This window comes from Bombus fervidus, chromosome 15, assembly GCF_041682495.2.
Source record: "Bombus fervidus isolate BK054 chromosome 15, iyBomFerv1, whole genome shotgun sequence".
NCBI classification, from domain to species: Eukaryota; Metazoa; Arthropoda; class Insecta; order Hymenoptera; family Apidae; genus Bombus; species Bombus fervidus.
Window position 1 is genome coordinate 5,561,076 of NC_091531.1, and position 19,838 is coordinate 5,580,913.

The following is a 19,838-nucleotide window of genomic DNA, read 5'->3' on the forward strand; positions in this document are numbered from 1 at the left end:
TGAAATTAATAACAGCATTTGTGCGTTGGAAAGGATACTTCTGTATTTCGTACTGAGAATTCAATTTCGAATTAATTATTATATTACTTTGGACAAACTGTTTATATAGTGTCCGTGTTCTCCATATGCCTTTGCAGGTAAATTTGCAAAATGTATATTGCATTTGTTAGGTTCGTCGTTGTACTTACTTAAAAGTGGAATTCTAGAAAAGTTATTCCGAATACTTTGATCATTCTTCTAATCAAACCATTCAACTAATAAATGGAACAAGATTGAAATGTATGAGAACGAAGTTGGGCAAGTTACCAGCGCGGCTGTCTTCCACGCGCGTGACCCAGGTTCGAATCCCCTTTCCCTTTAGAAACATTTCTCAACGACTTTTTCTCGCATTACATTGCTGTTTACGTTCATATCGATCAATTTTAATCGTAAATATTTGCCGTCGCTGCATTTTAACAATGCTCCGTTATGAATTATTCATTTAGTCGCAATGTGGCCAGAAGTCGTGCGTGAATAATTGCCTGTGAAAACATATCGCTTTTCTAGCACTTCGGTTCGGAAGGGAAAAAGAAAAATGTGATTCTAGGAATGTTGTTTTGCTGCTCTCGTAACTTATACATGTTTTCGTTGGCAATTGCAGTTAACACAGAAAGTTGTCGATAGATCCACGATAAAATGAAAGATACACGTGACTGTCTCGAGCTTCTTTCCTCTTCTCTAGCGTTGAGAAGAAAAAAGGAAGGACGAATGATGATGAATTCATTGATAAATTTAAAAGAATTTCTCGAGGCGAACCGTTGTGGAACCGTGTCGAAGCTCAATGAAAGTGACCCGAGTGTAATCAGAGCAAGCAAACCAGTTCCTTGTCTGGCTTCTGGCTACTTGTTGACACCAATTGGGTGTTTGATGTTGGGGGATTTGAATAAATCTTGGAGATCGTTGTCCTCGCTCGAGATGAGGAAGAATTTACTTAGGAATTTACTACTTCCCTTAGGATCGTTTGCATGCTTTTGCCGCGGTGTCAACTATGTTGTTCAAACATGTTTGAGAGTTACATTTGAAAACTGCTGATGATCTTCATTGCTATTCGGAATTTCAGCACGTCGATCGCTGGATAAATTCGTCATGTCTTACCACGCACATATATTTAATGATTTCAGTATCTCACACTGTTATCGTAATATGACAAACGTCGGCTACTTCAACGAATCTAAATTCTATCGAATTTTTCTCAGTCGTACTGCGAAAAAATGGTAAAATTTCCAACTAACGACGATTCTGCCAAGCGAAACTTGGAAATCTCCAAGAATGTCGCACGTAAAAGGGATTCAACAGTTGGCAACGTGGCCGACCACACTGGCAGCAAGAAGTCAAAGGCCGACGCCGAGTGAGATCGCTGCAGCAGATATCTCCTCTGCTTCGGGTATAATGAACTCCAGAAATCGTTCCTTCCTCGAAGGAGTTTTTCATTCACAAAAGACCTTCTACATGTAATTCCTAAGCGTCCGTCGAATCATTCTTTGTCATAATTTAGGTTATGATCCATGGACAGACTATATACATATATATGCAAGGATGACATCGTAAAAGAACGTTTCTTGGAACGTGTACGCGAGAAAGGTTAATTGGAGTGAGAGAAAAAGGCGCGATCGGATTAAACCAGCTTCTCGTCGGGCTAGTAAATAATTAAAGAGGTCTGCCCTGTTTCCTCGTGCACCAGGGTGCCGAGGAATCGAGGCGCGTGGAACACCCACGATACGCGGTAATTAAAACGCCACTTTGGTCGGTTGATCTCATCGTAGTCGTGGGTGTGAAGCGTTCGTTCGAACTGACAGAAAGAATTAGCGACTCGCTGATGTCACCGCGCGCGATACGGAACGTAGGAAAAGAAAAAAAACAAAAAGAAAAAGATAAAAACAGAACAGAACGCATTCGTAATTAAAGGCAGTCCTTGTAAAAGCTAAACGACAAGTGACAAAGGCGACCATGTTAACGCTAGAAAACGTTTCCCCTCTGTGCACTACACAGAGATATGTATCTTAAATTTCGTGTAATTGTTGAACCCTCCACCGTGTAAAAGGTTTCTCTCTGTATGTAAAAAATTCTTTACCTCTTGTTAGAAAGGAGGCCCTTTTGCACACGATAATTCATCAGTTGATAGTTGGGATTTGTAGGCCATAGTCTTGTTACGGTGTTGGCTATTTTATGCGAAATGAATCAGCTGACTGGTAACTTGCTTTCCTATTAAACTTGTCGCTGTCATGCGAGAGAATTTGTTACTCTTGGTAGCCTATAATCACGCTGGTCAACATGATTTCTGTCACAGAGGATATTTATACCGGTTCTTGCGTATTTTTCGATGCTCTCTCGTTCGTCAGTCATAGTTTTTCTGTAATAATGATTTATATTACTTAATGATAACTGAATTTACTGTTATATTCTCAATAGTAGTATGAATATATAGGGAGGACTTAATTTCTGCTTAGTATATTCAGAAGAACATAATCCTATAAGAATCCTGTAAGAAAACCGTATTATATATAGAACAGGTAATATGTTTATTATGTAGATGAACGCTGTTCGTTAATTGTCCATGAATGATTTCGCGATCGTGCGAGGAATGTCTATGCACGTAGAATGTCAGGGAGGATATTCCGTGTGCGTTAATTTATTGCTGGACACATAAACGAGATGTTCCTCGATTAAAATATTCCAGCAAATCAATAGGTACCAGGTTTTAGGTATTGTGTTCTACAGTTCCCAAATCTATAGAGTTATACGAGTCGCTAAATAATCAAACTGTGTGTTCACACGAAAACCTTGCGTGACGAGAACAAACAGATTCTATACATGAATTCAGTATAAAAAATTCTATTGAAATAACATATTAAATTTTATATGACAAAAAGGAAATAAGATTTTATAGACCAGTGTGCAAGAGAAGCCTGATACCAGCTTAGGCTCTGGCTTGTTTCATTTTTATATTTTCCAGACGTTTAGAAATTCAGATTCAAGATTTTAAACCTATACAGTTCAGTATCATAAAATTATCAAAATTATGCCCCCAAATGTCAGCCAACCATACGCTGAAACATCAATTTTGACAATTGTATTCAAATCCAGGAGATACCTTCGATATAACCTCCAAAGTATATTGTAAGATTACTTAACGTCTGTCTGCCAACGCGTGGAACATAAAATGTTCCCACCCGCTCCGATCTAGGGAATTTCCCCATCTTCCATTAGATCTGGTCCCTATAGTCAGCCATATATGGCGAGGCACGTTTTCCTAATTTCTAAGGTTGTTCTTGTTGGCATTAAATCACTCAGAGCAATTTGGACCCACGTTCGAAGTTTCGTAAAATTCCATCGGTTTCATTGAATCTCCAGTCCCTTCCAGCACACGTGACTAACCTACATATACGGCGATCTCGTAACATCCGTGACACGAGGATTTACACGAGCGGAGATTACAAAATTCTAAGCGAACGGTTAAATTAGTATGAAGACATGGAACTTCCTGTTTTATTTAACTACAAAAACAGATCAATCATGTTGATGATCATGATGCAAAGAGCGAACACGTTGGATTAATTAAGTCCAAGCTGATTCACTGTTTGCATAGTCAGAAATATTCCACCAACGCTCCACGGGATCGTGAGTCTCTGATGGTCCAATAATAGTCTCGTACGTAGGTTTGATACATTTCACGAAAGGCGAGAGGCTTTCGCGTGGATACGCCGCGACATTGACATAGAAACCCACGTGGCGCCACGAAAAGTAACGCGTCTTGCTAAGAAATATAATCCGCCCGCCTGATTAAGCGGCGGCAAATCATTTCCAAGGAAACGCGTGACGTAACGAACAATTAGCCTACAAAATGCTCTTTGAATGTCGCTTTTCGATTAGGCTACGAGTGTCTAAATTGACTCGTGGCATCATTGTCTTGACGATCTGTATAGTGCCTCTTAAGTAAAAATGTTCGAAGGAAATTGGGCCAGATATTTCTTCCAGTATTTTTGATCTGATTAATGGAATATTTACCTAATAACTTAGGTCATCATCTAATTATAATACCATAATATCATGACTCACTACTCGTATATTGTGTAATTCACTCTATCGAACTACTGGAATAGATGACGCCTTATAAGGATTACAAAATCATTGAATATCGATTGCTTAATCAGTCACATCGATTAATGCACTCGCTCGCAATTAGGAGGTCGCGAGTTCGACTCCCGATTCCACTTACAAATTTTTCCTAGCTGTTTTCTCCATCATGTCACTAAAAATTCCCATAATATATTACATTAAACACCGAACATAAAAAATAACTCGTTACGCTAATTAATTTCCCTATTTAAAGAATGGTAAGCTGTATCTCGGCGGCTGATCAGGTGCACGCACATGGTGGTGTGTATTATAGCGGTGACAACGACGTTTCTCTGCGATTTTCTCTTCTGACGTCGAGCAAATTCCTTGCGGTTCTGTTCATCCTCCTGGAGAAACGTTATAAAAGACATCGAGATCTCATCGAATGGAATGGGAGTGACGTCATCCCACGTTTTCCGCGATACGCTGCCGATAGCATGCCCGCGATGAACTCATCGCGTGCAACATTCGACTGGGTGACATAACTGGCGATGCATGTGCAACACAAACACCATCGAATGAGAGAGAGGCCCCTTCGCTCCGCTGATCGTGTCACGTTCTCGCATTGGTTGGTAAAAAGAGGAGTATTCGTCCGAGAAAGAGGGGAAAACAGGAGGGAGAGGGAACACTACCACTGTGCGTTGTTTGGTATTTTCAGTCGCATTGCATGATTGCATCGGCAAGTTATGCGACGCACGGTAATTAACCGTGTATTGTCAGCCAGTCGAAAAGGCGACAGGAAGCGTCCAGCCGGCTCGTGCCAACAATTACGAGCGAATTCTGCATGCGAAAGCGTCCTCCAAGTCGTCCAACTGTATCGATCCATGCATTATGCAGAAAGGGTTGCATGAAAAAATTACCTAGAAGCTTTTTCAATGACGTTTTATCGGGCTCGAGTGGGAATTAAGTGGCTCTCATCGATGTATATATATCCTCTAAAAATACAGATGTTTGTGATAAATTCACCTCCTACATACATATATATATATAGCCATCATTAACTCGATTTAGCTGATCAGATTATGGACGTCGATTGCTGTTATTTCAGGAAAATCCAGCTTCGCTGCTCGTTTGACACGTTTAAATAGTAACAGAATAGAAAATTCTTGTTTTCAGTTGGCAAATCCGAAGTAAATATTGATACAGTTCTGAGTGAGAGTCATGGAAGTATACGTGCAGCTAAAAACGGATCCTAAATGGGTAACTGCAGCACGCGAAAAGCGCCTGTCAACGGCTGAGTCGGATTTGGAAATTGTTCAATCGCGAATCGATGAATTTATGGGGAATTTTTGTAAGAAATTTAATGCACCGTGGGAAAGAGATTCTGTCAAACAAAGATTGGTTCTGGAAGAAGGTGTTCGGAGCTGGTGAAATCTCAAACGACGTCTAAGAATGTGCCATGGAAGGCATCTTCTCCACGTATCAGTTGCGGATGCGGTAAAATATGATTCCTTCCCCGGCTAGCAAACTGCACAGCCGAGAATTTCTTATTGATAAAGAGATACCTCCCGTACGAAGCTTCTGCCAACCGAAATACGAATATTTCTACACAGGTTTAAAGCCAGCCACAGAGTCATCCTGGTTTTTAACATCATCTCTACGAAAACCGGAACCAATTTTTGGTCCATTTTTCTGCGAGTTGGTACCACAAAATATTTGCCTGTTATTATAATCTAAGACAATGATTCCAGGAAAAATAATTTTCTTCCTCTCCATATTGTCAATTACAATTTGATCTTCCATCGAAAATTAATTAACACGGCAACGATGATTCTGTTGTAATACTTTAAATCTGCCTGGAAACTTGATTTCAATCGATTCGTCGTCTAATAGCCAAGAAAATATCTTCCTCTATCGATTGCAATTTTTTAGACCTGCCTGGTGACTTGGCTCGATTTCGTTTCACTTGGTTCTTCGTCAAACAGCCAAGAAAATTTTTCTAGAAGAGTACTTTCTCTTTTATGATCTCGTATAATAACGCATTTTAATGTTTGCATACAGACTTCCCTATCAGGATGCAAACTTACCCAGTTTCCTCAAATTGAAGATTCTGTCACCTGTACTGATGAACCATTCATCTACGCACCTATAACATAATCGTTCCAATCTATAGTAGCATCGTGATACACATAATTAATTCTGTCCATACGTTCTCCTATCGATCGTTCCAAAATTGAAGAAATCTGAAGAGCTATCGTCTTCATTGTACCTTGTACAACTTATCGATGTTACACGTTTAATTTTCATTTCGTAATACGTACGAAATTCGAGTAACATAATTTCGCTCAGAAGATAAAGAAGCGCAGGAAATTCCAAATAATTCGCTACACCCCGAAGAATCAAACGGATACCAGATAAAAGAACGGTATTATTACACGTGGAATTTTTGATCTTGGAGCGGATAGAGTCGTTGAAAAAGGAAGAGTTTGTATCGACGAGGTTTTATGGTGGAAAGTCGAAAAAATGGAATTGTCGGATGAAAGTGGAGGCGGTAGGAGGTTCGATCGACAGAGGAGAAGGACACTCGGTTGAATTCTAATTGCGTCTGGCGAGAACAAACCGCACGTCAGTTAACGAATGAAAACGCGTTGCGCGACATAAAGAGAGGCAGAGAGAGAAAGAGAGAGAGAGAGAGAAGGAGACATCGGTGGGTTCATATGCTCGGTGGACAAACGATAGCGTGACCTGTTATGAAATAACGATCCAACCGGCCGTTGTCCACCCACGCGTGACACGTATCCGCGGCTCGAGCATTTATTTATCGACAATTCGTTTTACCTGAACGTTATTTACGATACTCGAGGGCGGAAAGAGGCTGCTGCTGCTGCGTATGGTTATGGTTGTCGCGTTGTCGATGCGAGCCAAACCTCGGTCGCTACCTACGAATCGATGACTCCTTTGTCGTCGCGTGTTTTCTGCCAGATCACCGTTGATGTCTACTGATCGATCCCGTCGATCATTTTAAAACGATTTGTCTAAAATGAACGAAGAAGAACAGCGTGGTTAGAGGCTGACTTTGGGATTTTTTTGGAAGATCGAATAATATTATAGTAAGTGTGTAAGGGAACATGTACGAACCACTCGAGGAGCTGATTGTACAGCTAAAAACAGTGAGAAAAGTTCGTATCGACGTTTGCTCTAAATGTCTTCGTTTATGAGATATGACGAATTTTGTACACAGAGCAGACGCTGCTTATAGAGAACGTCGAAATACCGAGGTCCAGAATAGAACAGGCTTTTCAACAAATTCGCGAAACACCAGGAAACATTCAGAGTGTAACTGGATCCATGGCAAGACGTCATTGTGTTGAAATACGAGATGGTCATTTCGAGCATATTCTGTAAAACTTATTAGATAATGTGAAATCAAAACAGAAAATTCGTGGTATCTCATAAACGAAAACAGATACAACGTACGTTTATATGGATCTTCTCTATTGTTTTCAGCTGCACAATCAGCTCCCGAAGCGAGTTTATAAATATTAATAACAGTATGTAGAAACTTGATCGTTCCAGAAGAGTAACCTTTTAATGCTCCGAAGGGAGAAGAAGATTTTTTCATTATTTTGTGAAGAGCATTTCCGAATAGGAAAGTCAAATGAGAAATAATTGTTACTAATTGATCACATCGATCGTTCGCCATCGGTTTTCGTTTGTTCCAATTACAAATCCTTCCAGCACTTAAAAGTATTTTTATGAATAATTTATCTGTCTGTACATAAGTTAAGATTAGGTTATATTTCTGTTACTTTTGATAATGATAGGATAAATAATCAATAGCAAAGACAGGTTAGAATAGGAACTATTTCCCTGCGTTACGCAAAGAAGAATCGACAAGCAATTATCGTTGTCACGACTACGTTCTGCGAAACCTAACCTAAAAATTCGCGTGGCAGAATTTTATTAATCCAAGCAATGCTTCATCCGTAGTATCCCCGAGGGATCGGACAAGCTGTTACCTCGATTTCTGTCGCGATTTTCCATGTTCTCCCCGATTTACCAAGTTCCATTGATTGAACGTAAGCTACAGGCTGGTTTACAAGCGCCGCGATCCCACGGGGAGAGCAGAATGGTCCCGTTGTAGTCCGGATGACTCGGTGGTTCGTAGAAAGGTGGATTATGTCGCGCAGAAATCGTCAGATAAGGCGACGAGTGACTATCACGACCGAGAAATATTTTTCGTAACATTACTTTTCAACTTTTCCATTGAAATATCCAATTCTCTATATCTCTGTATTTAATATTACAAAATGATTGAATCTGTAAAAATGAAAAACATTATCGATAATTTCGATGGTCAAACAGAACAATTTGCAAATAGATACCGTTGCAAGCTAACTTTAAAATGTAGACCAATGTACCAATGACATTTCCAACTTTTCTATTAAAATATTCAACGTATCTCTATATTTAATATCATTAAAAATCTATAAAATCGGGAAACATTATCACAGATTTCGACCTGTCGAATACATAATTTACAAACTGGTGGATTCCATAGTGGTTTCACCTAAAAGCGCAGGATAATTTATTAAGACCTCGTATAAAATTTCGATTTTGATGTTTTACATGATAAAATTAATGAATTTGTATTTGAAATGTTTCGTTCAAGATTTCTAAGTATAGTTTCGACCTGTCGAACGCATAATTTACAAATTGGCGGAAGATGCAGAGATCTGTCTAAAGTTCCATGAGGAAGAATTTCTTCTTTGCTTAGAACAGCAGTTTTTCGAGGTGGCCGCGGGCGATTCCGCGTTGGGTTTCATAAGATAGCAATGATCCGGCCGTGAAAACGGGAATTATGGCTGGTTGAATCGCGATAAGGGGCCGAGACGTCCGTTTAGTCGTTGTTATCGCGGAGTTTACGCATGCACACCGGTGTAGATTACTCGGTTGATTTTGCACGCGTGAAGGACTAAATGTTTCACGCTCTAGAAATATAATGAAAACGGCCACTGTCCAAGATCTCTTGTCATTATAAAAATGTTCCTTTCGATTGTCATTTCGTCGAATTTTGAGAACTTTCTCGATATACCGATATCGTCGGAAGTATTACCGACAGACGGTAACATTTTCGATCCAGATCTGTTCTCGATACAAAATTTTATACCCAATCTATTGAAAGGCTATGAGCATTGATATAGTTACATAATTTCAAAACACTCACATTTTTTGTAAAAGCAAAGAAAAGTATATCGAATGTTAACATATCCAAGAATTTTCATGGAATTTACGTTTATGTCTGTCACTTTCCCGCAATAAATAAACTCGTTTCTTTGAGAGATCCGGTACTACAGTAGTCAATTACGCGCAGAGTGAAGTTGATCAGGCTGAGAGGTTCATACATATTTCAACTGCAGATTTGTGCATTTATTGAAAATTTCAAGGTGAGAAGATATAATGTACAAAAATAATTAAAATATACCTGTAATGGTGGAGTATTTATTATAATGTGTAACAGGAAAAATGAATCTCTATCGAACTTGTGTTTCTTTAATCGTGTTCCTAGAAATATAATTTTGTATAGGAAGCCGCAATCTAATGGTACGTAAAATCACGCGTCAACTTCGGTCGGTTAATCTTCGTCTAATGTCGATGAAGTGGCATTTTAAAAAGAACTTCAATTACAGTTTTCAAATAGAACAGGTTGAGAATCACTGCTGGGAAGGACGCTTAAATCGTGGAGCTTCACGCCGCGACTTCCGCTCGACGCGAGCCATTCTACTCGCAGAAGTATTTGTCATTCCAAGGGAAATTAATTGTAAACGAGTTATCGATTGCGCCGCTCGGTACTCGTCTTCACTGTGCACACGATTAAACGTCGATGATTTATTTATCGTTCCGCTTCTTTCTCCAGCTTCCACTCATTTTTCTTGCTAATGCAAAATGCAACTGGCTAAAACGAAATATAGCTATGTATGCACACATTTCTATTCTCAGATATTTCTCTCGCTTGATAATGGTCAACGCTGTGGAACTATGGTCACTCGTTCCGTGGATATTGAATTACAGTTTCATGGAAATTAAGGATTTAGAAAGATATCAGTAAGAGATAGAAATCCAGCTTTGAATTCCTTCGTCTCGAAGTATCTTTCAATACATCGCCTATCGATACAAAGGGAATCGCTATCGCGAAATTGGTTTCCAATTAATCGTAGAATATCGATAAAACAGAATTCGAAAGGTTTAGAATTTCTTCGCATCGAAATATTTTTCGATAGAGAATTTCATGCGATGTAAGGAACCGTTAACGGGATTCGAAACTACTAAACAATTTGAACTAAATTACATATAATTAGAAAACTGATTGTAAATTTCTAAATAGCTTACACGTATATAGTTAAATCTTTGCTTGTACTCGATAAATTCGTAATACGTTATACTTTCTGCTGCTGATGAATTCCAAAATATGTTATATACTTTTCTCTCTCAATAAAATGTCACATCGAAATACAGGAGAAAGAGAAAAATGCCAACAGAACGGAGAAGGATCTTGCAAAGATAATTTTGAATAATTAGCCGCAGCCCTCCTCACAGCCATTCCTCGTGGAATAATTTTTTCGTTACGGCGCGTTCGCAACGCGTCGCGAGACACGACAGGACGTCATTAATTATAACGTTTAAATTGCAAATCGGCCACTAAAATATGTCGAATCCCTGGTGTACGAGGGGAGAAGGCACACCCCCGCAATATATGACGCGAATATACTTTATATACCGCGTTCATATATGGCGGCTGGCCCGTTGGAAACGCAGCGTAATGTTCGTTTCCTCGTTATCCAACGTGCGGCGATTTTTCATGCAAATTCAACCGCGAAATCGATGGTAATTTTTCTAAAACGATTATCACCGACCGTCCACGCCATTATAGGGCTACGAATGGACCTGGTTAATGGTTAATCGTCTTGATGGATCGCGTTTAAACTTCGACCTTGAGCCTAATCTTCGTCTTGATCTTTTCAATAGCGTAAAACACTTGTTACGAAAAGTTCTCCTTGGTGAACCATCCATTCAATCAAGCATTTTCTTGCCAAGAAATTAGTACCGCGTTCAATTGTGTTTTTCCACTTCAGTTAAGCCTTTCCTGACTGTTTTCTTCAGTTTCTTCTCAAACCTTTATTTGTCCGCTGGTTATCAAATTAATCGTATTATCAAATTAATCGTATTACAATTATCTATTTATATTATTTATTATAACGTTAATTGTGTAACGTGTTTTTATTTTCTCTTATCTTCTTGCATTTTTTCTTTTTTCTTTTTTTGTGTGTCATATTTTTCCTACCTGACTTCCGAATGTTATGGTTGGAAGAACGAGCTTTGGGCTAGACTATTTTCACAGTGAATATTTTATTTGTGTAATGCTAAGAAATGCGTATGTTAAGAATCACTTTGTGTGACATTCTTTGAAACCTGAACTTACGATAGTGGCAGATAATGTGATCCGAATGGGGAATTCCAGTTAATCTAATTGCTGTTGCAAACTGGTCCTTAGTTTGTTATCTCTTAAAAAATATAGAGAATAAAATTGTAAATAAAAAGATAGAGTTGTTTCATAATTTTGTTAGTGTTCATTGTAGTTTGGTCGTTATTTGCGGAAAGGAGGTCGATTTTGTGGTTTTATGAAGGGTTATGGTTGCGGATGGATTTTGTTACGCGGGGGTGGAAAAGTAGAGTGAGAACTGCTTCCACTCCTCGAAGGGAAATCACGCCCTTTTTGTTTCCGTGTCTCATTAGGACGAGCCCGAACTCGTTATCTCCTAAATCACGCGAGTATACCGGGAACTGGAGTTGCTCGTGTGCCGTATTGCTTTTTCTCGGCTGCAAAACGCGTCCCTCCTCTTCCTGAATATTTCATGTACGTGGAAAAAATACGCGATTTATCGAAAAATAATTGTATTCTAGTCGAGCGTGTGTATCAAAATCGACTTGGAGAATCAGAATTAATGCACGAGCAATAGAAGAAGAATTTCAGCAACGAAGAGTGTGATACATTGGACAAGAATTCCAGCAACAAGAAAAGGGGATGTTCTAGTTACAAAGAAATTAACGCAGAAAATTGAACAGGCAATTCCAGCAATAGAAAGCGATATCAGGAAAATCAGAAATGGAATTCCAACAGAAACGGCAATTCAAAAGTATCGAAAGATCCCTGGAATAAAAGAGAATAGGAGATTTCAGGAATAAATGGAACCAGAAAATTCCAGAAACAAATGAAGATCAAAGTGTGAATACGAAAGAAAGCAAACTACAGCAACAGTAAATTCAAACACACAGCAATTGCAGATGCAATTGTAGTAAAATTGCAGTAAAAACGAAAGGAATTTCAACAATATACGATTCAGCGGAATCACGACAGAAATTCTAGCGATAAAAAGAAGTTAGTGGAACTTTGCCAAAGATGAAAATTCCAGCAACAGAAAGAGTTAACGCTAGGACATCGAAAAAGGAAAACGACGAAATAAGTTCCAAGATGTGCAAGTGCGACTCTCAAACGCGCTACGCGTCCTAGAATTTTTATTTAATGGTAGTAGAATAAATATTTATACGCGAAAGAAGAGAAAATTCTGAACAAGCTACTCCCCGAGGAAAAATCCGGGGCAGCAGCAACAAAAGCATCATCCAGCGGTATGTTCAACGACGTGTACTCCCGGCAACTTACGCGGGGAAACCATACATCAGAAGCGGGTGAAGAAAAACTCGACTCGATATAAAGCTCGGGATATTAGCATGACAGGCAAGCAGCATCAAATTGCTGGACCTAAAAGCCCCTCTGCTAAATCGTCCGTGCTCTTCTAATGGACTGCCAGCAGGGGAAGTTTAGTCCCCATGGGGTATTCTTTCACCCCCTTACCTTCATACCTTACGCTTTCAGCTCTTCGTTTCTAATAAACCTGCCTTAAAAAAAGAAGCCAAAAGATAAGATACGAATTTATATTTCAATGAAGACTATGCTCCCTGAATTTGTACGTAATTGTTAACCCTTTCATGCTCGATTTGATCATACCAGGATCATGCTACAAATTAATTAATTTGTATATCGCGTGATGTAAACTAAATCGAGAGGAATTAGAGTCCGAAGAGCAATCATAAGCCAATGAGATTTTTAATTTGCCATAGATATTTATTATCAATAGTTAATAATTTATTCGATTATAATAGATAGTAAAATGACTACCTGAAAATTAATAAGTTATTAAATTGTAATAGACAGAGAGATATTTATTAATAATTAGTAATCTATTAAATTTAGTAAATAGCCAGGATAGTTGTAAATAATTTATTAAATTATAATTTGTATCTGTAGATTTTGGTGGATCTAAAGGCAGTGTATTAATTTACTATAACTAAAATTTCCATCAGTCATTCGCCAATTAGAGAGTAAATGTATTTGTTTCTCGTGAAAGTTCCACAATTTTATTGTCCTCGTCTTTCTGAGTTTCTGTTGTTAATAATTAATTAAAAGAAAACTATACCGGAACTACATCGTTTCGAAAGAAACGTTCGCTCGTGAAAATATTTGGTTAATTGTCTGAGGCAACCTAGGAATTTATTCGATCTACCTTACCTTGTGTGGTAAATTAATTCAACCCCGGTGATACCTCTAAGATGTTCTTTCCGGGTTGATGCGACTGAAAAAGCAGCGCTGCAACTTTGCACGGGTTGTTGCACGCGATACTAATGCCCTCGTTATCACAGCTGAAAAACTGTTCTTCCTAATGGAGAACGGAAATCGCCTGTGATCGACCTTGACATTTTTACAAACGAAGATAACGTAACAAAGAAAAACGAAGGGTAAAAATGGGAAAATCTAAAAGCGCAAATGACAAATAGAAACTCGTAGGCAATATCATTGCGCGTTTCCAAATGTCCAAGTAATCGCATAAATCCTCCATTTATCGCGCCATAGACGGAGGAATTAGAAATTGCGCAAGTGTTTGCTGGCTATTGAATAAATTACGAGAGAGAGGGTTAAAATGGCGTTTTAGGGCCAGAAAATTGTATGTTCTATCAAGATGGTAGAAAACTCGCGACGTTAAAGTGGTTAGAGCGTGGCGGAGCGGCAATTTCCACAACTTCTTGGGCTTTAGATAGTTATGATCGAACGAGCATGACAGGGGTTGGGGGGGAGGAATGATAAGAGAAACGCCGGCTGTAAAGAGATGCATCTCGAAGAGACAGGGCTTTTGAAGCGCGAGGCACGCTCTCATGCATCTTTAGAGCTTAAAAAAACGTAACCAGGCAAACTTTTCCATCCGCCTTGGTTCCATCCGCTCTCACCACAGCTCACACCTTCAATATTTCACTCCATCTCGCGGTTTACCCTGTTGTTTCCTTGTTTTCAATAAAGATGATAATGTTGCATTTCGATGGAATTCGATTATTACGAATTTTCACGATAAAAGAGCAAACTTGCGAAGCGTTTATAAACATTCATGATGTTTTCGAGCGGCAGGCACATGGTGAAAGCGGAAGTCCAAAGATTATCACGCGCGCATTTACTTGCCCGATTTTTGACTCAATCGATCGGCAATGTATAAAAATATAAGAAACTTCCGCAAGTACAATTTTCGTAAACGGCGAACTTGCCCAGTTTTTGCATCAGGATGTTCAATTCAACCTCGCTTCGAATGTTCGTGTACATAACCTAAAATCTATTTACATAACTTAAAAAGTCGAGTAGTGGAAATGGTTGAAAAATCGAGTTCCACGGTCTTTTGTAAGAACACGTTTGATTTTGGTGTCAAGCAGTTTACTTTGGGTTTACTCGACACGTGGATGGCATAAGAATACGAGGGACACGAGGCACGATCAGGTTATGTCTGCTAAAGGAACTCGAGTGTGCTTTGACACGGGAGACTATCACTCAATCGCCGTACTTGACTCTGGCTGGCCATTTGCTGGTATATTGCCATTGCCACGAAAGCTAATAGGAATTCTCCTTAACCTTCGTCAGAGAGTTAACCCGAGGAACTCAGACCACCCTAAATCTCGCATTACTCCATTGGTAATTGTAGAGATCATGGATACAAAAGCCCGGGGAATCCTCGAGTGGCCGCTGTTGTGGTTTTCGACGATCAAGATCTGTCTCCGGAGCAAATCAGATTGACCACGCTGATTCTTACAGGCAATTTAAGAGCGCAAGAATGCATAGTAGAATCGTTACAAATTTTTGAATAAAGCATTCACGAACCTTTTATCATCTGACGATGCGGTCTTATTTGACGGTCTGAGAATCACAGTGGTTCAAGTGAAAATTTGTCAAACATCATCCTGTGAAAAATGGCACGTAATATGCGAATGTATTATTGTATATATAGATATGTATATATTATTCATAGTTGATTATTAGCACTTGGTTATTTAGTATCTGTTGTAGCGTTCATATAAGCGAAACGAATCTCTGTCTAAGCTCTATTCTACCAATTGTGTTTCTTAAAAACACGAATTTGCATAAATGACCGCAATCTACCGATTACCCTACGTTCTTGTTATTTTTGTGAAAATATGAAACTAATGCCCGAATCGACAAGAGTGACCATTGGTCGGTAACAGTATCGGCGGAAGTCGGTCGGAAGCGCGGGAAATCGGTAGAAATACGAACCGCGAGGCACTTCACGCGCGTTACGGTAACGCTATCCGAAACGTGATCGGATTGTCTCGAATGAGCATGGCATAATTGTGAAAACGAGATGAACCATTGTCGATTCAATTGTTGAAACACCATGGTCGACGTACTCTCGTATCACATCCGAGTAGTAGCTAGAGTCTGGTCTGTCGGCTTGAAACTGGAGCGTCCAGCCACGGCCTCTGTTTATCTGTAACACAATACACCAATACTTTTGACAACTGTGCAGAGTGGCTTGCCTATAGTAAATCACTGGACAGTCAGTGGGCAGAGGTTAACTGGCCAGAGAAAAAATTATTACACGATGGAAAACATTTAATTGGCGCTTACATCGTTTCTCCTGGTTTAAACTCATTCATTTTATCCCTGTCGGTAAATTAAGATCGATGGTGATTAAACAGGTAGATAAAAAAGAAAAAAGTGCTGTGAGTATGTTATTTAAGATTTATGATTAGAGAGAAATGACCAGATATTGGAATAGCACACCCTGTATGGAATGGCGCCATTTTTTTTTAAATCTGACAAATGAATATCTGTCAAACGACTATAGGCTTCCTCGCTCAGTCACTTTGGTATCGTTTATTTTGCTACAAACTTTTTCCCCAATACTCTGGCGAAGAAATATGGATCAAGTGCCTAATGCGCGCACTCTGGTCACATGACGAATGTACTTGCACAAAGTGTGACACTGCAATATGTGACTATTGCAAGTAGCTATTTTCTAAAATGTTATAATCAATAAGAAGAATAAAACTATTTGCTTTTTTTTACTGTTTTCTGTTTCTTTTTTTTCCTATTTTGCTATCTATCCTATATCTATAAAATATTAGGTAGGATTTATATCTTTTTATTGTTAGTTCAATATTGAAAATTGTTAGAATAATGTTAGAAATCTAAGAAATGCTCTCGATACCCACGAAAATCTTTTGTTTGTTGCTATTGATTTTCGAAGAATGACGTTCGAAAAACAAAATCGTATTCCATATTTGGCTTAGTACCTTTATTGTTTTACTAAACGGTGAAGAAATAGTAGAATGCCATGTAGGACCTAGTCTTTGAAATCTGATTTTCTTTCGGCACCTCTACGAGTTTATATTAAACGGCATTCAATTGGCATTATTGGATCCTTCGTATTTCTATTCCTTCGTCTGTTCGCATATCAGAGAAATTCGAGTTCCATTGATGCCTCTACTCTCTTTGTAAATCACAGACAAGGAACGAATTGCAGAAGGAATTTCACCACGTGCACTGAATTTGATTAAACTCCAAGTAACCTAATGGAGAGATACCGAGTACTATCAATTTCAATAATTATGTAGAACATAAATTATGAAGCTCAAAGAGGAAATAATAAATAAATAATAAAAAACGTCTAACCAAGAAGTTACAGTCGATTGATATAACACGCTCTCGATCAAATTTTCGCAGAGGGCTAAATCTCATAGTATCATTGCCGCTTTTATTAAATCAAATGTATCACCCGTTCCTGATTCTTCTAATTAGTTTATTCCGATATGTTGATATTCTTTATAGCTTATAATTTCACTCTACAACATTCTTATAAAGCATTCATGAATTATTTCCCATCTGACAAAGTTTACTTTGTCTTATCCAGTGGGCTGAGAATCAGGATGGTGTGAATCACAATTTCTATAATACAACTTTTTTCTTATTTTGCGAAGCTTGTAAGAATCCAGCTACCAAACAAACCTTGCGTTGTAACACACATATGCTGATGAAACAACGGATCTATTATCGAAATAACTAGAAAATAAGAGCATTGAAAAGTATTCAATCTACGCCAAACATCAGCTGGTGTTCTTACACTTATAGTCAATGTTAATTGTATCATATATACATATATTTACACAAGTAGATGGAATTTTAACATTGACTATAAATAAATATATATATATATATACACGTGATCGTGTGCATGCGCGTCCTTGTGTGTGTATGCATGTGCGTACGCGTGCTTACGTGCGAATGTGTGTGCGCGCGCGCTTGTGTGTGATCGTGTGTGTGTGTTCGTGTGTTCGTGTGTGTCGTGTGTATGTGTTCATGTGTTCGTGTGTGTGTGTTCGTGTGTTCGTGTGTCGTGTATGCGCGCGTGCACGCGTGTGTGGTCGTGTATGTGTGCGTGTGTGTCGTGTGTGTCGTGTGTGTGTGCGTGTGTGATCGTGTGTGTGTCGTGTGTGTTCGTGTGTGCGCGCATGCACGCGTGTGTGATCGTGTGTGTGCGTGTGTGATCGTGTGTGTGATCGTGTGTGTGCGTGTGTGTCGTGTGTGTCGTGTGTGTACGTGTGTGTCGTGTGTGTACGTGTGTGTTCGTGTGTTTGTGCGCATGTGCTTGTGTATGAGTGTGTGAGTGTGTGAGTGTGAGTAAGTCAGTGAATGAGTGAGAGCATATACGTACAGACAAAATTGAATCGGCATTATGGTCGCTGTTCATGCACGGAAGTATAGCCGCGCAATATGAGATCCATGAGATCGATCGGGAATCAAAGTTCGAAGTATTCGTTCGACCGTCATCATATATTTCCAACGTTTGCTATTCGAGTACGAATATTTTTTACACGCTCTTTTTTTTTACATGACGTTTTCGTTTTCTGTGTTCGCAGCCTGCACCGCCTCGCAATTCAAATGCGGAAACGGTCAGTGTATCGACAGCGGCGACCGCTGTAATAACGTCGAGGATTGTTTAGACAGATCAGACGAACTTAACTGCCGTGAGTACATTCGTAGGATCTTTTTTTCTTCCGTTTCGTCGTGCATGGAAAATTATTTTCCTCGCTGTTTTCTTCGTTCCGTTGGGTGTGTCGGCATTAACATGAAATATTTCGTAACCGTGGCTCTATATTCGATGTATTCGATGGCATGCATACGTGGATTTCATTCGAACAATTCGTCGCCGGTTCTCGGAAATGGATCTTGCAAAAATAACCCGTCAGTTTTCGTGGGTGGCTTCGCTCCTTCGCGATTAAACAATTCTAACTACTTGGTGATCTTTCTCTCGCATATTTAACCGTGACATGTGACGATCTAACGTGAGATCTTGGAAGAAATAACGCCTTGGTTTTGCAATGTATTTGGCAATTGTGTACTAACTTATTTAACGTCTTGAAATTATTCATTCAGGTATTCGTCAATAATAATTTAACGATGTCAGGACAAAATTTCAGATGATTAACATAAGCATGTTTGTTATTACTCTCTGCTGAGATTCAGAAATGTCTGAATTTGTTACCTGCATCCTCTGTTATCGTAAGAACATAAATGATGTGGGTAGCGATGGGTATAGATCTCTCGCACGTTCTCGAACAAGTGGGATATAACTTCACGTAACACATGGATACTAAATCTCCTGTCCAATCTGCTACACAGTTGGCAAAAGCATTTTAACGTCGATATATTAGACACATTGGCCGAAAACAACGGTGAAACAATATCCATAAATCTTTTAAATTCTTTCAATGGTTGTCTTCGAATCTTCTAAGTCAGTGTGTCTCAAAACAACAGATCACTTTTCATCATTTTTGGACTACATCCAAATATTTGTTTTATATCATCCTTTACCTCTAAGTCAGTGTCAATAGCATTGGAAACCGTATTTGTATTCACATACCAATTCACGTGCCTAACTCATAAACCCATAGACCCAAATTTAATTAAAAAAATTAGAAACACCAAAATAAAAACCATATTTAAGTCATGTACACTGAGATCATCCTAAAGTCACAATCTGCTCTTATGCTGATCTCATTCATTCTTCCTTTTTTCACAGAGTCATCGACACCAAAAACACCTTCTTCCTTTCATAATCATCTTCGCTCCAAAGTCTACTGAACGATTCGCACATCAACAAATCCTCGACCTATCCTCGATCAAATCTCTTTGAACTCGTGCAAAATATCACAATTACCATATTCATCGATTCACCGAACTCAAAAACTGGTTTCTCTTCTACGCGTAGCATAGTCACATTTGTCCTTCGCAATCATTGTCAGTACCACCCAGAGCTGGATTAAAATTTTGTAGGTCTGGGTCTGTTGATCCA

General features: G+C 39.0%; 1 protein-coding gene across 25 annotated transcripts in view; it reads left to right on the forward strand.

Annotated features, from left to right (window-relative positions):
- Positions 1 to 19,838, forward strand: part of Trol (terribly reduced optic lobes) — a 188,264-nt gene that overhangs the window by 116,424 nt on the left and 52,002 nt on the right. For 23 of the 25 annotated variants that reach the window (XM_072018746.1, XM_072018726.1, XM_072018733.1 and 20 more), the window contains one exon: positions 18,403 to 18,510. The exons of the other annotated variants lie outside the window; for them this stretch is intronic. In XM_072018746.1, the coding sequence (XP_071874847.1) occupies positions 18,403 to 18,510 (108 nt within the window). The remainder of the gene's footprint in view (positions 1 to 18,402; positions 18,511 to 19,838) is intronic. 25 annotated transcript variants of the gene reach the window in all.